Source organism: Galeopterus variegatus, unplaced genomic scaffold (assembly GCF_000696425.1).
Source record: "Galeopterus variegatus unplaced genomic scaffold, G_variegatus-3.0.2 Scaffold1825, whole genome shotgun sequence".
NCBI classification, from domain to species: Eukaryota; Metazoa; Chordata; class Mammalia; order Dermoptera; family Cynocephalidae; genus Galeopterus; species Galeopterus variegatus.
Genome location: NW_007727936.1, coordinates 150,156 through 168,380, shown reverse-complemented (window position 1 = coordinate 168,380; position 18,225 = coordinate 150,156). Strand labels below are relative to the sequence as shown.

At 60.4% G+C, this 18,225-nt stretch overlaps 1 protein-coding gene across 1 annotated transcript; it reads left to right on the top strand.

Annotated features, from left to right (window-relative positions):
* Nucleotides 1–2,805: 2,805 nt before the first annotated feature.
* PIGQ (phosphatidylinositol glycan anchor biosynthesis, class Q) lies at nucleotides 2,806–13,209 on the top strand. The gene is made up of 10 exons (XM_008579174.1): nucleotides 2,806–3,798; nucleotides 5,777–5,908; nucleotides 6,064–6,184; nucleotides 7,995–8,121; nucleotides 8,332–8,485; nucleotides 8,597–8,708; nucleotides 9,306–9,386; nucleotides 10,005–10,119; nucleotides 12,004–12,065; nucleotides 12,971–13,209. The coding sequence occupies exons 1-10, from the start codon at nucleotides 3,110–3,112 to the stop codon at nucleotides 13,121–13,123; spliced, it is 1,746 nt and encodes a 581-aa protein (XP_008577396.1). The 5' UTR covers nucleotides 2,806–3,109; the 3' UTR covers nucleotides 13,124–13,209.
* The last annotated feature ends 5,016 nt before the right edge of the window (nucleotides 13,210–18,225 follow it).

The window sequence follows — 18,225 nt, the reverse complement described above, 5'->3', positions numbered from 1 at the left end:
GGTTCCTTAAAAACCTGGGGGCGGCGGGGCCGTGGGTGCTCCTCGGGGGTCCAGGGCGGCCGCCGAGGGCAGACACGGGCCGGACAGCGCGCTGTTCGCTCTTGAGACGTTCCGGTGAGGTCTGGAGGAGCCCTGTGCAGGGGGCTTCGCCCAGGAGGGTGTCAGCTTGTGACGGGTCCCGGCCAGTCGTGGCTGGGCTTCCCGGACCTGTCCGTGCAGAGGAGGAGAGGAGTGCGTGTCCTTTGTAAGGCAGTCTTTTGACTTCACGTCCTGTGGGCAGGGGTGTCCGGGAGAGCGCTACCTGTCTGATGTGGGAAGGGGCTGTTCCACAAGGGAGCTGGGTCTCATTCTTAACAGAGGAGGCTTTTCTAGGCTTGTGCCCTTGTTTTATTATTATTATTATTTTTTAATCACAGTCTTTAAAGATGCTCACGTTGCCCAAGTTTCTGCCTGCTCTCTCCCATCCTGCACCTCCTCGGCTATCGATTGCCTGCTCTTTCATCTTTTCCTGGCTGTCTGATCCCCCGCAGCCTGGCAAGCGAGTGCACTTCTTTGCGCGCCAGTCTCTCCCAGAGGCTGAAGTGGGAGTGGGGATGGGAATTTGCCTCATAATTTGTTAAGTTCTCTATCTACCCCACGGATAAGAACATCAACTTCTACCCTCCAATCTCCTTGCTTAGACGCAGGGAGCTGCTGGGGGGTTTTGTTTGTTTGTTTGTTTTTTTTGTTGTTTTCTCCTTTTTTTAATGATTAACTTTGTAGATGAAGCATAACATACAGAAAGAAAGTGCATAAATTGCATGTGTATGTACAACTTCGTGAGTTTACCCAAAGTGAACACACCATGTATCAAGCTCCCCCCAGATGCTTGTATACTGTTAGACCAGTTGTGTTTCTTTTCTGACAATAGCCATGGGCAGTTATCCTTAGTTTCTGTGAAGGGTGTCCTCCAGCAGGGTGTGATGTTGTCATTTGGCTGAGCTGGTGTGTCCTGATGGGCTGACACTGAAAGGCTTGGACTGTTTTGGGTGGTCCCCTGTGGTGGTCACCCAGCCAAATGCGCTGGGCCCCTCACAGGCAGAATTGCTCTGTCCCTCTCACCAAGCCCCTGGACCTTCATATCAGTGCCCTCTGGAGGGAAGGCCCTGCAGAAGGGTCAGGGAGAGAAGTTGCCCCTTGATGCTAGCCACAGGGAATTGGCCGAGCTGGAGTTGAGCTTCAGGGCTTCCCCTCTATCCATCGCCTGCCCTCTCTGGTCACTGAGAAGAAGGGGCACTTGGGAGTCCTGCAGCTTGACCCAGAGGGCCTTTTCATGAGAACCCACAGCTGTGAGAGGCCCCTTTCCCAGGCTTGCTGTGAGAGATCTGGACCCTCTAGCTTCTGGTCTGGGCCACCTGCAGTGGAGAGCAGCTGTGCCGGTAGCCTCTCAAGCCCTGGGCATTCATATCTGTGTGAGGCCCTCGACCCTCAGGAGAGGGCTTCCTCCATATAAGACCACCCAGACCCGTGTTCCTCTCTGTCCCCTTGTCCCCAAAGGCCTGGTGAGCCCTGGGACCTGGAGGCCCAGACTAAGTCCAAGGTCTGTGTCCCTTCTTGGGTGTGGGCTCCAATTTGGGGGTCTTTGCTCAGGGTGGCTGTTCTGCCCTTTGTGCAGGCAAGACAGGGCAGCCAGTGTCTGAGGAAGGTGAATGTGGGCACCCAGGTTCTGCCAGCCAGCCCAGCAGCCCCACACCACCATGCTGCGTGAGGCCCACTTGGGGAAAGCCTGCCTGGCTGACAGTTCAGCAGGGGGTGCCTGCCAAGAAACCCACGGTCCCCAGCTGGCTCACTTCTAGGAAGGAAGGGCTCAGGGTCCCACAGAATTCAAGAATCACAGCTGCTTGGGGCCATTCTTGCTCAAAGGCCATGTCGAGATAGTGAGAAGCCAGGAAGGCTTGTGTCCCCTCTGCCTGAGAGGACATGATGGTGCTCCTCCAGATCTCTAGGGACTGTGAATTCCTACCCCATTTCTAGATAGCTACATGGTGGAGAAATGCATCCTAGAGGAGAGAATGCGCTCCCCTGCTGGGATACCTGCCCTGGGGTGGCTGTCAGAGATCCCGGAGAAAGATGGTGCTGCCCAGGGGCACTGTGGGTAGGGTGAGGGCTCAGAGTAGAGCAGAAGGCCCGTGAGAGCTGAGCCTGCTCCCTGAGCACTGTGGCAGGTAGATGCCAAGGGTAGGGAGGCTCCTTCAGGCAGGGCATGGGCTCTGGGCTCCAGGCTCATACCCTGGTGCCTTCTGGGCCGCCTGCACCATTGCCCATAGCTGCCAGCTCTGTGCAGGAGTCTGGTTTCCCTCAGCCCTGTGGCACTTCATTTTAAGTTTTCATCTTTATTCTTCGTAGCTTAATAAGTAAATCATGCTTTGTCAAAGTTTTAATTGCATTACTTTATTAATGAGATTATACGTTTTTCCATGTGCTACACATAAAAAAATTCTTTAATCAGGTTCCTTAAAAACCTCGTGTTCAGCCACACACACCCTTGTTAGGTGATCTTGAGCAGGTTGGGTAACCTCACTGTTTCATTTTTTTTTTTTTAAATGACCGGTAAGGGGATCTTAACCCTTAACTTGGTGTTGTCAGCACCACACTCTCCCAAGTGAGCTAACTGGCCATCCCTATATAGGGATCCGAACCCATGGCCTTGGTGTTATCAGCACCACACTCTCTCAAGTGAGCCACAGGCCGGCCCTCTCACTGAGTTTTAGTCTGCTTTTCTCAAAATGGAAGAAAGTGTTGATCTGCCATGGGGTGTGCATTTGCTGTCTTGGGGGTGACCTGTGTGCTTGGTGAGGAAGTAGGGATGGTGCTCGGGTCAGGCTGGTGGAGGAGCACGGCCTGTGTGAGACAGACAGCCCAGGGGTCACCAGCCTACATGACCAAACCCAAAGCTGATTTGCCTCAGCCTGTGGGCCCTGTGGCCATGTGCATGTGTCCATCAGGGCCATCTGTGCCGCATCCTGTAGCCACGTCGCTGCCAGCCCCCAGGCTCACTGGGGCCTGGTGGTGGTGGTGGCAGCAGTGTGTCTGAGCCGAGCTCCTCCCCCTCTCTTTCAGGGTCCCTGGCATGTTGCTCAAGGCCTTCTTCCCCACATGCTGCAGCTCAGTGGACAGCGGCCTGCTGGTGGGCCGGTGGGTCCCAGAGCAGAGCAGCGCCGTGGTCCTGGCTGTGCTGCACTTTCCCTTCATCCCTGCCCAGGTCAAGGAGCTCCTGGTGCAGGTGCAGAGGGCCAGCCGGGTAGGCATGGCCGTGCTGGGCACCTGGTGCCACAGCCAGCAGGAGCCCGAGGAGCCCCTGGGCCACTTCCTGGAGGGCCTGGGTACCATCTTCCCCCATGATCCCTGGCTGCAGCTGTGCCGGGAAAGGGGCAGCAAGTCCTGGAGCTGTAAAGTATCCTGCCAGCAGGCACCTGCGGCACTGGGGGTCCCCTGTGAGGACCAAGTCATGCTCATCTTTTACGACCAGCGCAAAGTGCTGCTGTCCCGACTGCACCCATCTGCGGTCCTGCCTGACCACCAGGCTGGGGACGCCCCGGCCAGCACCAGGGGCCTGGCTGCTGTCTTTGACACAGTGGCACGCAGCAAGGAGCTCTTCCGCAGCAACCAGTTCAACGAGGGCCCCGTGCGGCTGAGCCACTGGCAGTCGGAGGGCGTGGAGGCCAGCATCCTTGTGGAGCTGGCAAAGTGGGCCTCGGGGCCTGTCTGCCTGCTGCTGGCCTGCCTGCTGTCACTGGTTTCGGCTGCCAGCACCTGCCGGTAGGTGCTCCTCGGGCCAGGGAGGGTGCAGTGAATGGTCAGTCTGCAAGGAGCAGGGGTGCCCAGATGGGCCTGTCCTGAGGCTCACACTGCCCCAGGGCCCAGCTCTTCTCCATCCTCCCTCCTCTGGCATCTCAGAGGACATCCCGGTGGTGGCTATGGTTCTGGTGCCCTTGCTCCTGGGGTAGAGCTGGGTTTTCTGGCAGCCTCAGTGGTTGCATGGGGCCCACCAGGCAGGGACACAGGGTGAACCTCAGACTGCTCAGGCCCTGACGGAGAATGCAGAGGCTGAGCACAGATGTGGGCTTTTGCTGCCCTCGGGCCTGGGTTTGCCCTGCCCTGGGCATTGTCCGTCCTTCTGAGAGCACACAGCCCCCTTCCCTGCTGCCCTGAGCTCACCATCTAGCAGGCCTCCAGGAGCTGCAGCGCTGGTAGGAGAGGCATTCCCATGAGGCACCCACCCTCTGACAGCTGTGTGCCTGGGCCAGTGCTCACCAACCTTAGCTGCCAGTGCTCACCAACCTTGGCTGCTCTTTGGAATCACCTGGAACACTGCTGGTCTGTGGGCTTGGCTGAGGGATTTGTAAAAGCCCCGGAGGGCAATGCTGGGGCAACACAGTGTGTCTGGCTAATGTATACAGGACCTGGGGACAGGGATGCAGAGCCCCTCTCTGTGAGGAGACATCTCCTTGGTGGTGTCACTCTGCGGCGTGTGGCCGGGGTTCACCTGCAGTTGCCCCCTACCATTAGGTCCAGGGATTCAGCACATCAGGTTTGAGTATCAGTGAGGAAGAGAGCCTGGTAGCTCTGTGTGGACAGCGCCATGGGCTGGGAATCTTGACATGAGCAGTGGGTTTTGGGGATTAATTAGGTGAAGGTGTGTGTCAGGGTCCAGGTGCAGTTTTGGTGGGAGAAGGTCTTTAGATTCTATCAGCTTCTCAAAGGACCCAGGAACGTTTAAGAACTGCTCCTGTGTACCACATATCAGTGAGCCCATCAGGCAAGTGTTGGTTTTGACTGGCTGGTGGTTATGTGCACTGTGACATTTGTGCAAGATGTGGCTGTCACTGCAGGAGCAAAGCCCCCTCCATCCCCTCGTGGTTTTGTGCCTTCAGGGTGTTGTTGGGGGCCCCAGTTGTACGGGCCGATCTGCAGCCTCGGGAGACCACTGTGCGGGTGGGGGTCTCGGTGCAGCCAGCACAAACTTCTGCTTGGTGTTGAGGAAGAAGGAGGGTCTGTTGAATGTGATTCCTTTTTGGAATTGGTTCAAAGCTGCTTCCATTGAAGACGAGGCCTTTAAACCTTCCAGGGCTGAGACCTCCCCCCTCCTCCGAGGTTCTGAGCAGCAGTTAGCTGGCAGCTCCGCACTTTCCGCCAGTCCTTTCCTCTCCCCCCACCTCCAGTGAGGCTCTGAATGGAAACGAGGGCTGGAAACTGCCGCATCGTGGTCAGGCCTTTCTTCTGCCTTCGGTCTACACGTCTCCCGTAGCTTGTACAAGTCTGTGGAAGTGTCTGGCGGCTTCCCTTGCCGTGTGGGAACACAGTCGTGTTGGGAAGCCAAGTCCACCCAAGAGACCCTCATTGAGGCTTCTGACCAGGCCCTGTGCGGGCGGGTGGGCGGGAGGTGGTGTTTGTCCCACCATCGGGACAAGCCTCAGCAATGGGCTTTGGGGACCTGCTGTGGGCTGAGGGGTGCCTGGGGCCGGTGCTTGGTAGGGAGGCTGGAGTTGCATGGTCGCCAGTGCACAGTGAGGTGGGTGCTCTGAGCACTGCCCGCCCACCTAGTGCCTCTGCCCTGGGCCATGCCGGGCCCTCCCCTCTGCCTCCCTGCCCTGCTGGCAGGAGAGTGGCTGTCGGTGTTTGGTCTCCTGGGGCCTTGTGCTGAGCCCAGCCCCTCCTGTCTGCACTGAGAGGGGCCTTGGCAGGCAGGAGAGCCCTGCGGGAGGCATCAGCATCCATCCTGTTCACTCCATCGCAGGGTGTTCAGGCTGTGGCCCCTGTCCTTCATCGGGAGCAAACTGTCCACCTGCGAGCAGCTCCGCCACCGGCTGGAGCACCTCACACTTGTCTTCAGCACCCAGAAGGCCGAGAGCCCTGCCCAGCTGATGAGGTGGGGGCCTGCCCGGGGTCTCCTTGGTGAGGTCGCATGTGCCATGCACCCAGCCCCCACTCCCCACCAGGCTTGTGCTGAACCCTCTGGCTGGGCCTCTTGTGTGGCCCGCTGGCCGCCCTCACCACCTGCTCCTGGCTGACTCTCCCTTCCAGGAAGGCCAACATGCTCGTCTCTGTGCTCCTTGATGTGGCCCTTGGCCTCTCGCTACTGTCCTGGCTCCACGGGAAGAACCGAATTGGGCAGCTGGCTGATGCCCTCGTCCCCGTGGCTGACGTGAGTGGGTTGGGGCAGAGGTGGGGACGGGGCCCTTCCTGGGGCAGCAGAGTTCTCTCGGCCGGCCAGAGCAGCTCTTCCTTTCCCTGCTCCAGAGACACGACCCTCGGGGCGGGAGTCCTCATCCCCAACCCTGGGCAGGTTCCCTGGGGGCTGTTGGGACCTGTATCTTGCAGAGACACCCTGAGGGTGGTGCAGGGCAAGTCTTGTCAGGTGCCCACCTTTCCTTCCCAAAGGTAGCTGTGTCTGGGGGCCACCTGTGGTTGAGGTTTGCAGGGGGAGCCCACCTCTTGCTGCCAGGCCCAGTGTCATGGGGTCTCCACTTCCACTGCCCACCCACCCTGTGACCCGCTCTGCTCTCCTGGGCCTTCCGCAGAGTCAGCATCATGGAAACTTCCCCGTGTCCAGGGCTGTCTATGTGCAGCCAACCTCCGGCCTCCCACACTTGGGAGGTCACACTGCCCCAGTGTTGATTCTAATTGCCATGGCACACAGGCTTGTCTTCTGTGCTCCTAAACTCCCCACCTGGTCTGTGCAGTGCTTCTGGGCTGGGTGCTGCCCCTCCCTCCTCCTCTGTCCTCATCCTCCCTGCTGCATTTCCATGCTGCCTCCAAAGCAGCAGCATCACTGGCTCCTTCCTGCGAGCCCACACCCCTGTCTTCCTTCAGGAGCTCGTCTTTTTGCTTAGGCTGGTCCCTCTGGCCCTTCAGCCCACCCTTGGACCTCTGTGGGGTGCCTCCTTGAGGCCCAGCTGGGTAGTCTTTGTGGCTGGGCCAGGACTGTGGAGGCAGGAGTGGGCACCTCTCAGCGCCTGTGGGCTGTGAGGATGTGGGGAGGCCCAGCCTGGGAGGCAGGAGGAGCCAGGCTGGGGCCAGGCGCTCTGCCGCTTCATCTGCGCTCACCTGCACTCTACCTTTTGGCTGGGTTCGTCCTAGACCTCCCTTTTGCAAAATTGCTCAGAAATATAAATATTTAATTTAAAAATGAAAGTCTCTTCCTGCTGCCAAGCTCTTATCCTTTAAATATTAAATACGCTGTAGTTATAAAGAATGTTCTGCTCTCCTGCAGGTTAGGGTTACACAGCTGAGGCCTTAGCACAGTGCTGAGAGAGGCCAGTGTGGTGGGCAGGTGGGGGGCGGAGGTCTTCCTCCTGTGGCCTTACGTTGGTGACAAAGCTAAGGGAACCCCAGGGCTGCTCATTGGGGCTGGCACAGCCCCAGTACACTGGTGTGCCTGCTGGCTCACAAGGGTCCCTGTGCTGTCTCTTGCCCCACTTAACATTGTCCTTCCCTCTGGGGACCTGCCATCCTGCTTACCAGCCCTCCTGCCTGCTGCCTGGGCCCCTGCTGGGCTCGACACCCTCTGGATCACCCAAAGTCACCTGCCTGGGCCTGCTGCACCTCTGTGGGGGCAGCTGGTAAGGTGGGTTCTCTGGCAGGAGTCGGGCTGAGGGCTCTTGTGGGCCCAGTGGCCCAGGTAGTAAGATGGGAGCAGGAGGGACATTCTCAGGTGGAGGGAGCATTGGGGCAGACCTCTGGCCACCTCAGCTGTGCCACTCAGTCCTGCTGGGAGAGGCCTCCAGTCCAGGTCTCTCCTCAGACCCAGACTCTGGAAGCCATCTGTGAAGAAGGTTCCATGCCCAGACAAGTTTGGGAAACCCGTGTGCCCGTCCACGTTAGGAGATGGAGGTCCAGACCCTCGGAGGAAGGATACCAGGGTGGGAGCCCCAGTTACGGATAATCTCGGGAAGTGCAGATGCCGACCCCAGCCATTTACACGCCCCCAGCGTGCCCCTCCCGTGTCCTTGCAGCACGTGGCCAAGGAGCTTCAGCATCTGCTGCAGTGGCTGATGGGGGCACCCGCTGGGCTCAAGATGAACCGGGCACTGGACCAGGTGTTGGGCCGCTTCTTCCTGTACCATATTCACCTGTGGATCAGTGAGTGCCTCGGGCGGCTGCAAAGGCCCCTATCCACTTGTCTCCACTTCCTGTCCTCCAGTGTCACAGGGTGGGACAGTGCTGGGCAGCTGCTCAGCTGAGGGTCAGAGCCAGTTACCAAAGTCTTTGGTACCCATCCTCAGTGAGGGATTGCGGGGGGTCCCAGGGCCACCCTGGATACCCCTGTCAGGGCCAACCCCATCCTTCCAGGCTACATCCATCTCATGTCCCCCTTCATCGAGTGCATCTTATGGCATGTGGGCCTCTCAGCCTGCCTGGGCCTGACCGTCGCCCTATCCATCCTGTCGGACATCATCGCGCTCCTCACCTTCCACATCTACTGCTTCTACGTCTACGGTGCCAGGTAGGCATGGGCTGCCCCGCTGCGGGCACACAACAGGCTCTGGAGTTGGGTGAGTGAGGGGTGCAGCGTGGCCTGGGGCCCCTGACTGCTGACTGCTCCTGTGTCCTGCAGGCTGTATTGCCTGAAAATCTATGGCCTGTCCTCGCTCTGGCGTCTGTTCCGGGGGAAGAAGTGGAACGTTCTGCGCCAGCGGGTGGACTCCTGCTCCTACGACCTGGACCAGGTGCTGGGCAAGGCTTGTGGTGGCAGGGGTGCCTGGCTCCGCCTGGCCAGCATGCTGTATGGCTGGCTGCCCACAGCGCCAGTCCTGCTGACCCGTGCCAGCCTGGCCAGCATAGCTACTTAGGCACCACAAGGGGGCAGCCTTGTGCACGTCCTGCAGCTCGCAAGCCTGCAGTGCGAAAGCGCAGGCAGCGCCCTTGGACAGTGCAGACCTTCCCCCAGGCAGGGACAGACCTGGCTCTCCCAATGGCACTGGGCCCCAGGCACAGATCCCTGGAAGTGACCCGGGCACAGGCCCTGGCCCTGGCCTGTTGCACTCGCTTGTTCCTACCTGACACGGGGCCCTTGGGTGCTGCCATTCAGGGCACTTTTTTCATAACATTGTGGGGGCTGCGCACCCTGCTGGCACCCTACCCATCTCTTCCACGAGTCACCAAGTCCATAGGATATGTCCCTCCCGTTGGTGGAAAAGCCAAAGAGTCCTGACTGCAGTTACAGGATGAGGGGGTAGGAACAGCATGAGTACAGCCTTGCTGGTGGGGTCACCCCCCGACAGGGGTCTCACTGATGCTGGGTGTACTGGTGTCCTCCCACGCAGCTGTTCATTGGGACTCTGCTCTTCACCATCCTGCTGTTCCTCCTGCCCACCACAGCCCTGTACTACCTAGTGTTCACCCTGGTAAGCCAAGCACCCCAGCCATGCTTGCAGTGGTTACTGCCAGCTCTGCCTGGAAGCCAGGCAGCTGTGGGCAGACTGTCCACCCCTGCAGGCCACGTTGATGGGGCCCTCTGGGCAGTGTGTGCTGGGCCCTGGAGCAGGCAGGGGTCCCACCCTGGGGGGGCACCACCACCTTCTTCCCTGGCATGCGCAGCTGAGTACATAAGGGGGAGGGGGCAGGACCCATGACAAGTGGAGTCGTGGAGGTGGCCTCCCCTGTGCTGGGCACTGGAGGACGGGCAGCAGCAGTTGAGAGGCACCCAGGTGGCCCAGGGCCCCCAGGCTGCCATTGTTCAGGGTGTGGGGCTGGGGGACAGAGCATCCTCTGACTGTCAGGAGGGCTGGCTGCTCTGCTGCAGGCAAGGCCGCGTGCCCCACGACTGCGCTTGCCCTGCCTCCTGGTGTGTGGGCCTTGGGATCAGAGCAAAGGGCAGGGCTGTGCACTCCTCCGGGCAGGGCCCACCTCTCCACAGGGCCCTCAAGCCTTGGGCACCCTTTGCTATGGCCCAGGATCCAGTTGGGTCGCTCTGCTCAGGGCATGTCTGGCGGACTCTGGCCATGAGTGTCGCTCTACTGCAGCTCCGGCTTCTGGTGGTCACTGTGCAAGGCCTGATCCATCTGCTCGTGGAGCTCATCAACTCCCTTCCACTGTACTCACTCGGTCTTCGGCTCTGCCGGCCCTACAGACTGGCGGGTAAGTGCTGATTGCACACCTGTGGGCCCTGTGGGCTGGCCATGTGCACCTCCTACCTGGAAGCTCTGGTGTGCATGGAGTGGGTGGGTGGAGAAGACAAAGCCTCCTCGCCCCGGGCACCCGCTGGACCAGCGCCTCCTGTGTGGTGGAGGGAAAGGGCCCACCTGGCACTCAGGTTCAGAAACACACAGAGGCAGCTCTTCCTATTTCTCACCCTCTTCTGTAGTAAGTGTGGACAGTTGCTGTAGTGTCTGTGTGCGGTAGCATGGGTGTTGCCTGGACGTGGCTCAGAGAAGATTCGTCTATTTGTGCTTGCATGGGGCTGTGTGTCTGCTGGTGCCTCTCAGCCTTGGAAGTGGTGGGCCAAGTGGGGGCCACTAGGCTGGCTAAACCCTGTGTAACAGGAGCACCCTTCCCTGTCTGCAGGGACAAAACCCTATCCCAGCAGCCCCTCTGTGCACTCTGTAGGTGGGCTGCCCAGTTTGCTTGCAGGCACCAGCCTCAGGGGTGGCCAGACGCCCCTAAGGGTTTGTGGGGTCATGGGTCGGCCCACCTGGCCCAGGGGCTTTGGACATAGGAGGAGACTTGGTGATTTCCTTGCACAACCTCTGTGCAGTACTTGTTCAGTGAGGCCCTGAGGTGGCCTTGTGTCCAGGATGCAGCTGAGCAGCGCAGGCTGCACTAACACGGCTGCTCACAGCCAGCTTGGAGCCAGACGGTGTGGATGTGCGTGTTGCATTGGCTCTGATCCTGTGTCTGCCTCCTTGGAGGTCAGGCGTCATCCTGCTCCAGAATCCACAGCTCCCATTGGCCCAGTCTACCTGCTGGACACTCGCAAACCTTCTTTGCAAACATCTTTCCAAGACACTTTCCCCACTGACCCCAGGGTGGCCCAGGCAAGGGACCCATCTGCAGCATTGTCCACATCTCCCGGACCCCCACCTCAGAATGGGAAGACCAGGTGGGGGAGAGCAGCTCCCCACAGCAGCCTGGGACACCTGGCACCCTCCCACCCAGCCTGCGGCTCCAGCCAGAGTAGACAGGTTTTTTTTTTTTTTTTTTTTTTTGTCTTTTGTCTTTTTCCGTGTCCGGCAACGGATCGCAACCCTCAGTGTTGCCCCCGTACCGGACTGGGGACCGGCAGCGGGATTGCAACCCTCAGTGTTGCTCCCGCGCCTCGCTCAGCCAGTGAGCGGAACTGGTCTGTATGCGGGATCCGAACCCTCGGGCGGGAGCGCCGCCGCGCTTCCCAAGCGGCGCACTATCCAGTGCGCCACCAGGCCGGCCCCAGAGTAGACAGTTTTAAGTGCACGTGGAAGGCCCCAGGTACGGCCTCCTTCTTGAGTTTGCCTTGGGGCCTCTTCATCATCAGCTCCTGCCTCTCTTTTCAAGAGCCTTCTGCCTTGGGACACCCGAGGCTTGGGAGCCTGAACTGCAGGCTGGGGTGTGGTGGGTCCCCTAGTCGGCCATGCACACAGAAGCTGGAAGACACTGAGAAGCCAGCAGGGCTGCCACCACCCAGCAAGGGCTCTGTATGCTGTTGGGAAACCTGCATCCTGTTCAGAAGACAGCACGGCCTATGCCCCCTGCTGCCCAGCTTACCATACGCTCGGCTTCTGCCTCTCAGGGAGGCTCTACAGGAGGCTGTGATATTCCAGAAAGACAGATAGGAAGGCTGGGGGCAGGGAAAGCTGTGTGTGCACATGCAGGCCTGTGGCCCTCTGGGTACCGCTTGCAGGTGAAGGGCCTTCGCCGTCAGAGGGCCTCTGCCCACACCAGCCCCTGCTGACACAGCAGCACTGATGGGGGCTGTCTGCAGGGCCTTGTGTGCACCTGGGGTGGGGGCTGCCACCCTCCTTCATAAACAACTTGTTCTTTTTGCAGCTGGCGTCAAGTTCTGCATCCTGGAGCATGAGGCTGGCAGGCCCCTCCGTCTCCTGATGCAGGTAAGGTCTCCCCTGTGCCCCTTACCACTTCCTGTGGCCAGGACCCACCGTCCCCATGCTGCTGCCCATGTTCTGGGGTCAGCTGGGAGAGGGGTCTGGGTGTGCTTTGACAGCCTGGGTAAGGTGCAGGCAGGAGGGCCCAGTGGAGCTGGGAGGCAAGGCCCACAGGAAGGCCCCCCACTCCCAGCAGGATCTGAGAGGTCCATTGGAGTCTGCATGGCCGAGGCCTGGCCTGGCACGTGGATGGGGTCTCCCCTAGTGTCAGAGATGCCCAGGGACTGTCCACTTTGGCCCTGTGTCCTGTCTCCTGCCCTCAACCCCAGGGGCTTGAGTTCCAGGTGGAACAGAGTGGCTTAGTGAAGGCCTTGGGACACAGTTCCCTGTTGGACTAGACTGTTCGGCTCTTTTATGTGAAACAGTTCTGGGTGCCTGGTTCCTGTGGAGGGAGCAGAGTGAGTTTCTGGGTGACTTGCCAGATGTCAGGTTGAACCCCCCTGCCCCCAGTGTGGCATGTCGCTCAGATGTAGAGAGTCTGCATGGTTTTCTCCAGGCCTGAGTAGGCTCCTGGAAGCAGACTGAGTCCTGGGGTGGAGTCGGTCTCTGTGCGGGGCTCCCACGCCCACCTCACCTCCCTCCAGTCTGCCCAGAGCAAACAGCAGAGGACGCTGGCTTGGGGGAGTGAGGAGCATCTGACCTGTGAGCCCTGTGTGCACATGCATCCCCAGGACCAGGCCTGGCTCATTCCACAGGCAAGGGCATGTCTGGGACAGAGCTTGTCCATCCCAGGGACGCCACCCCCCAAGAGGGCCAGCCAGGCCAAGAGTGCCTGCACCCCAGTCCTTTCTCTGCAGACACGGCCAGGGCATCCCCCACCACTCTGCTGACCACCACCCTTGTCCTTCCAGATAAACCCCCTTCCCTACACCCGCGTGGTGCACACCTACCGCCTCCCCAGCTGTGGCTGCCACCCCAAGCACTCCTGGGGTTCCTTGTGCCGCAAGCTGTTCTTCGGGGAGCTCATCTACCCCTGGAGGCAGAGAGGGGACAAGCAGGACTGAGGAGCCCAACCCACCACATGGCCACAGCCAGCTGTCCGTTCTGCCAGAGGGCTCTGACTGGGGGCAGTGCACATCCGTGCAGCAGCCAGTGGATCCTGAGTGTGGACGGCCCTGCTCTTGCCTTCCCTCCCTGGCTCTCCGGGACCTCTGCAAACCCTGCCAGGGCCCTGCCGGTCACACCTGCTCCTGGCTCGCAGGTCATGGGGGGCTGAACAGGGGGCAGTCAGCCAGTCACCAGCACCACCTGCCTTGGAACCCGCCTCCCAGTCTGCCCCCTCCTATTACCCAGACCCCGGGAGGGTCCCTGTGGTTAGGCTGGTGGTCTCCCTGGCCTCACCTGTCGGATGTGGGTAGAGGGGCCCCTTCCAGGATACTCTCCTGGGTCCCTGATGACCTCCAGCTGCCTCAGTGGAGTGGCGGCTCCCAATCTGAGGGACTGAGCAGCTGCTGGCCCGTCCCCAGCCCCGTGAGCCAGATGGCAGGGCCTGCACACCCTGAACTGCCTGGGGTTTGCCTGTCAGTGCTCCACAGAGAGACTGCTTTGTGAAGGAGCCATCAGCAGATCCCTCTGAAGCTAGGCCATGTGGCTGCCCCGTTCCTGGCTGGAATGCCTGTGGGAACAGGGCCTGTGGCCAAATCTTCCACTTCCCTCACTGGCTTCTAACAGGAGGCGGCAGCCCCTCCTGAGTAGATGCTGCTGCAGCTGTGGGCATGAGTGTCCCCTGGGAGGTGGTCTTTGCACTCAGGCTGCCTGCCTGCTGGACTCAGCAGGATCGGGTGTGCCCATGGGATCCCAGGGCCCCGGGGAAGGGACCTGAAGGTGCCAGAGGGTATGGAAATGTCTGTGGTGCCAGCAGAAGGAGGCAATGAGCCCTGTCCATTTCTCCAGCTTCGGTACTGTCCACCACCTGCACTCCTTTGCAGCAGGCCACAGCGACTCAGCAGGGGTGGCGGGTAGGGAGTGGCGAGTCCTGGCCCCGCCCTCATGGCTGTGACAATAAAACCTCCAGTGTGCTTGGGGCACAGGCTCAGCCTTTCCCATTGCAGCACAGGCAGCCATCTGGGGAAGCCCTGGGTGGGTGTGGTGCGGGCACCACCAGGAGGGACTTGGGCTCCTCACTTGAGATTGTCCTGGGATGACGACTGCTGCCTGTTTCCTGTTTGAGGCCCCTGAAACAGGTCTGGTGGGTGGGTGTGCGGGCCCTCGGCCCTTGAAGACGTTGGGTGGATGGACACGGGGCCACAAGCCCTCTGGTTTGTGGCCTCCCCTCGACACAGGGGCTGCTGGGGGGCAGGGGGGATAACTGCTCCTGGCTGTGACGAGTGTATGGACTCACGTGAAGCAGGGCACTCCCTGCACTGAACTAGCCCATCCATCCTGCAGTGTCCAAGCAGCCCTGAGGGGCTTCCTCTTCTGCCTGCTGTCCTTGGGATGGAGACGGAGCTGGAGCCCGCAGAGGGCCTGTGGCTCCACAAAGGGTCAGTGGAGACTGCCTGGAGAGTCCCAGAGGGCCCCTGGCGGGCAGGACTGCACCCACCCAGAGTCTGCTGAGAATGGTCTCCCTCACCTGCAGTGCCTGGGCTTCCTGGCAACCCCAGGCCGGGACCCAGCCGCATCTGGGGCCTGCTATGCCTCCTCCCAGGCTTTGCCTGGCTCCACTCGTCCTTATCTGCCAGCTGTTGCCCCTTCACCCCTCCTCCAGGGCTCCTGCTGGGCTAGGGTCCTGCCACTCGGCCCAGCCCACTGCTCTGTGGAGGCCGTGTCGTGGGACTCTTCTGTGCTGGGTGCGGGGCTACTCTCCATGTCCCGAGGACCAGCCTGGGCTGGCACCAAAGCTGGCTGAGGGAACATCAGTTACCCCAGTCACTTTCAGCCCTCAATGGATGCTACCTGCACCTCCCAGGCCTCTCCCGTCCTCCTGCCCTTGGTCATCCCTGGACTTGCACAGCCCCTGCCTGGGGTCAGCCTTCATCTGTGGGGACCCCCTCCTCCCACCCCCGTGGTCCGACCACCCCTACTGTGCTGGCCTTGTGCTGGATCTTCTCCATGGCCAGCCCTGCCCAGACCACTTGCTGATCCTCAGGCCGCCCACAGAGCAGGGTCTGCCAGCACCTCCTGCCAGGAGCCAGCTTGGAGTGAGGGCGACTTGCTGAAGGCGAGCCACACAGGAGGCCGCTTCTCATCCCCACACTCCCTCCTGCTTTTAAGACCAGACCTGGTGGTGAGGTGATTTCAGACCTATGGAAACACTGCATAAGAATAACACACGCACTTCCCAGACCTTCGGTGGGCCCCGCCCAGCCTCGCTGCACCTGACCTCTCATGTCCGCACTCTTGTCTCCTTCTGAGCCATCAAGCCACTTGTCCTCATTTTATCCCTAACATTTTAGTGTGCATGTTTTAAGGACAAGGGCGCTGATGTACATAACCAGTGTAGTGACCAAACTCAGGGCTTGACCATGGACATGATGCCTTTGTCCCACCTGCCAACCTCACTCCACTGTGTCCAGCAACACTCCCGCAGAAGCCTCACTAGGCGAGTGTGGCCCAGTGCGCACATGGCCTGGGGCAACCTCCTCAGGGACTTGGTGCAAGTGTCTCTCAGGACACTCGCTGTAGAAGACAGAGCCAGCTGACTGATACTTGTGATGAGGTGTGGCTCATGCACTTGTGGCAACAGCTGCTGCGGCTGTGTCCTTGTCAGGGCATCCCTTGGGAGGCACATGGTGTCCGTCTATCCATCCCTAGTGCTGTCCGCCAGGTTTCCCACTGCAAAGCCACTTTCCCTTGTAGTTAATAAGCAACTTATCCAGATATATTTGAGACCATGTAGACATCCTGTTCTGGTCACCCTCTCACCCACTACTTCCAGCGTCCAGAGGTTTCTGGCTCTGTCCACTTGTGGGATGTTAGTGAGATCTCTCCTTGGCACCAGGCTGGGGCTGGAAGCTCTTGACTAACTCTTGTGGGTGCTCCTTGAGCTTAGGTATTTGGGGGTCAAGGTCTGTTTGCTGCAGTGAGTGATCCCCTACATCCAATGAAGGCTTGGGGCACAGCACAGAAGGCGGTGGAGTATCCTGAAGGGGGGTGCAAAGACACAGCAGACCTCTCCCTTTACTCATGCATCCCCTTGCTCGGACAGAGTATCAGTCCAGAGACCTGGCCCCAGTCCTCACCCAGAGCTAGTAGGCATGGGAACTGCAGGTGGTGACATCAGGGTCCTTCACCAGACAGCTCAGCTCCAGAATGGGCTCACAATTACCCTCGACCACCTGATAAGTGGGCACCTGGGCTGGGACTGAACCAGGACTTTGCAGTGGAGGTCCCACATTCCCACTGTCCTTGGCTGCTTCTGCCTTGGCCTGAGGTCCCTCACAGCATGGATGGTGTCCCGTCCTTTCCTCCATCTCTGGGGCCCAGGCCTGGCCTGGCACTTAGGGGACCCCAGTGTGTCCTTGTGGAAGTGCATGGGAGGCCAGGGCCTTCGCCCACACGGACTTCTGGACACTGGGGACAGCATTTCTCCGTCAGCATACTTCCCTGACTGGGCCAACTGCCCCAGACACACATGGGTTCCTGTGGTGCCTTTCCACTCTAAGGCTGGGAGGTCAGAGGTCAGAGGGAACGAGAGCATCTCACCCATAGACAGGTTCCTGAACCCAAAGCCCAGGCCCTGACCTACAAAGTGAAGATGGTTGTGCTGGCTCCACAGGCTGTATTGGGAAGGCCCCGTGGGAATGGCGCGGCTTCCGTCCTGGGAGGTGGAAAGCCAGGCAGCCGTGACTATATCTGCTGGAGCCCCATCGAGGGCAGCCTCAGACACCGAGAAGGAAACATCGCCCCTTCAGTGCTTCTAGTCCTTGAAGAAGGGGCCTCAGAGACGTCACAGCTGGTTGTTGGGGGTGGGAACTGCCAGGCCGGGGCACAGGCTGGGCTCAAGTCTCGGCACAGTGGCCTTTCTCCAGGAGAGGCCCTTCCTGACTTGCAGTTTATGATCCAGCGCCAGTTAATACTCAGTCCCCTGCCCCTCACCAGCTGAGGACCAAGACTCTGCCCAGCTGGCTGCTGCTCTGTAAACACTGTGTGTTATGGGTGACTATGTCTGCTGTGACCCAGCCTCCAGGAAATGGCTACTACCGGTGGAAGGACATGGCCAGAGCACAGGAACCGGCAGGGCCTTCGAAGTTACCTTGTAGATTAGGAGCGAGCTGAGTGGCGCTGCTTGGAGGCCTCGGCGTGGTTCCGGTCACCTGGACACGAGGCCCTGCCCTGCCCACAGCTGACCAGGAAGAAACCAAGAAAAGGCAGGCGAGAAGGCCCGGCGCACTCACAGGTGCTGCACCACCTCCTGAGGGCCAGATCTCGCACCGCAACGAAACCACACTGCGGCGTCCACGCGGCTTGCTGTTCAGGAGAGGACCCGTCTTCGGCCCCGGGGCCGCGGTCACTCGGTACGGGGCCACAGCCTGGGCCTGGGGAGCGCTGCCGAGCAGAGGGCGGGCGAGCGCGTGTCGCCGTCAAGGACGTTACCGACGGGACCACCCCGAGCACGGCGGCAGAGCCGCGTACTGCCCGGGCCCGGAAGTCCGGGACGTAAGTGCCGCCGCAGCGGGCTCCGCTCCCTGGGCCCCGCCCCGCCCCGGCAAGGGTGTGCCCGAGGACTCCGGACCGCCCCCCTGGGGTCTCCGCGAAAGAAGTCGACGCAGCTTCCTAGGGCTTGGGTCCTCCCGGACTCGGCCGCCTCGTCTCAGCCAGGGACCACCACACTCCTGTGCCCCGTGCGCTGGGATGGGGCCGTATGCAAACACCCTGGAGTTCAAGCTTCGGATTCGTGTGCGTGGAGGAAAGGGGGCGGGGACAGCAGAGCTGTGATCGACGTGCGAGCGGCCCAATTGCTCTGCAGCGGTGGCCAATGGCGGCGGCGACGAGGCGGGGCGTCTGCAGTCTTCGCAACGCTGTGTGGGAAACGGTGGCGGGGCGGACTTGACGGATGGGCGGACGAGCCAATAGCAGCGGGAAACGGGGAGGGGCGCGGAGGGTGACCAATGGTGACGGTGGTGGGCGGGGGCATCGGGGGTCTCCGCGGCGGGGGTGGGAAGCG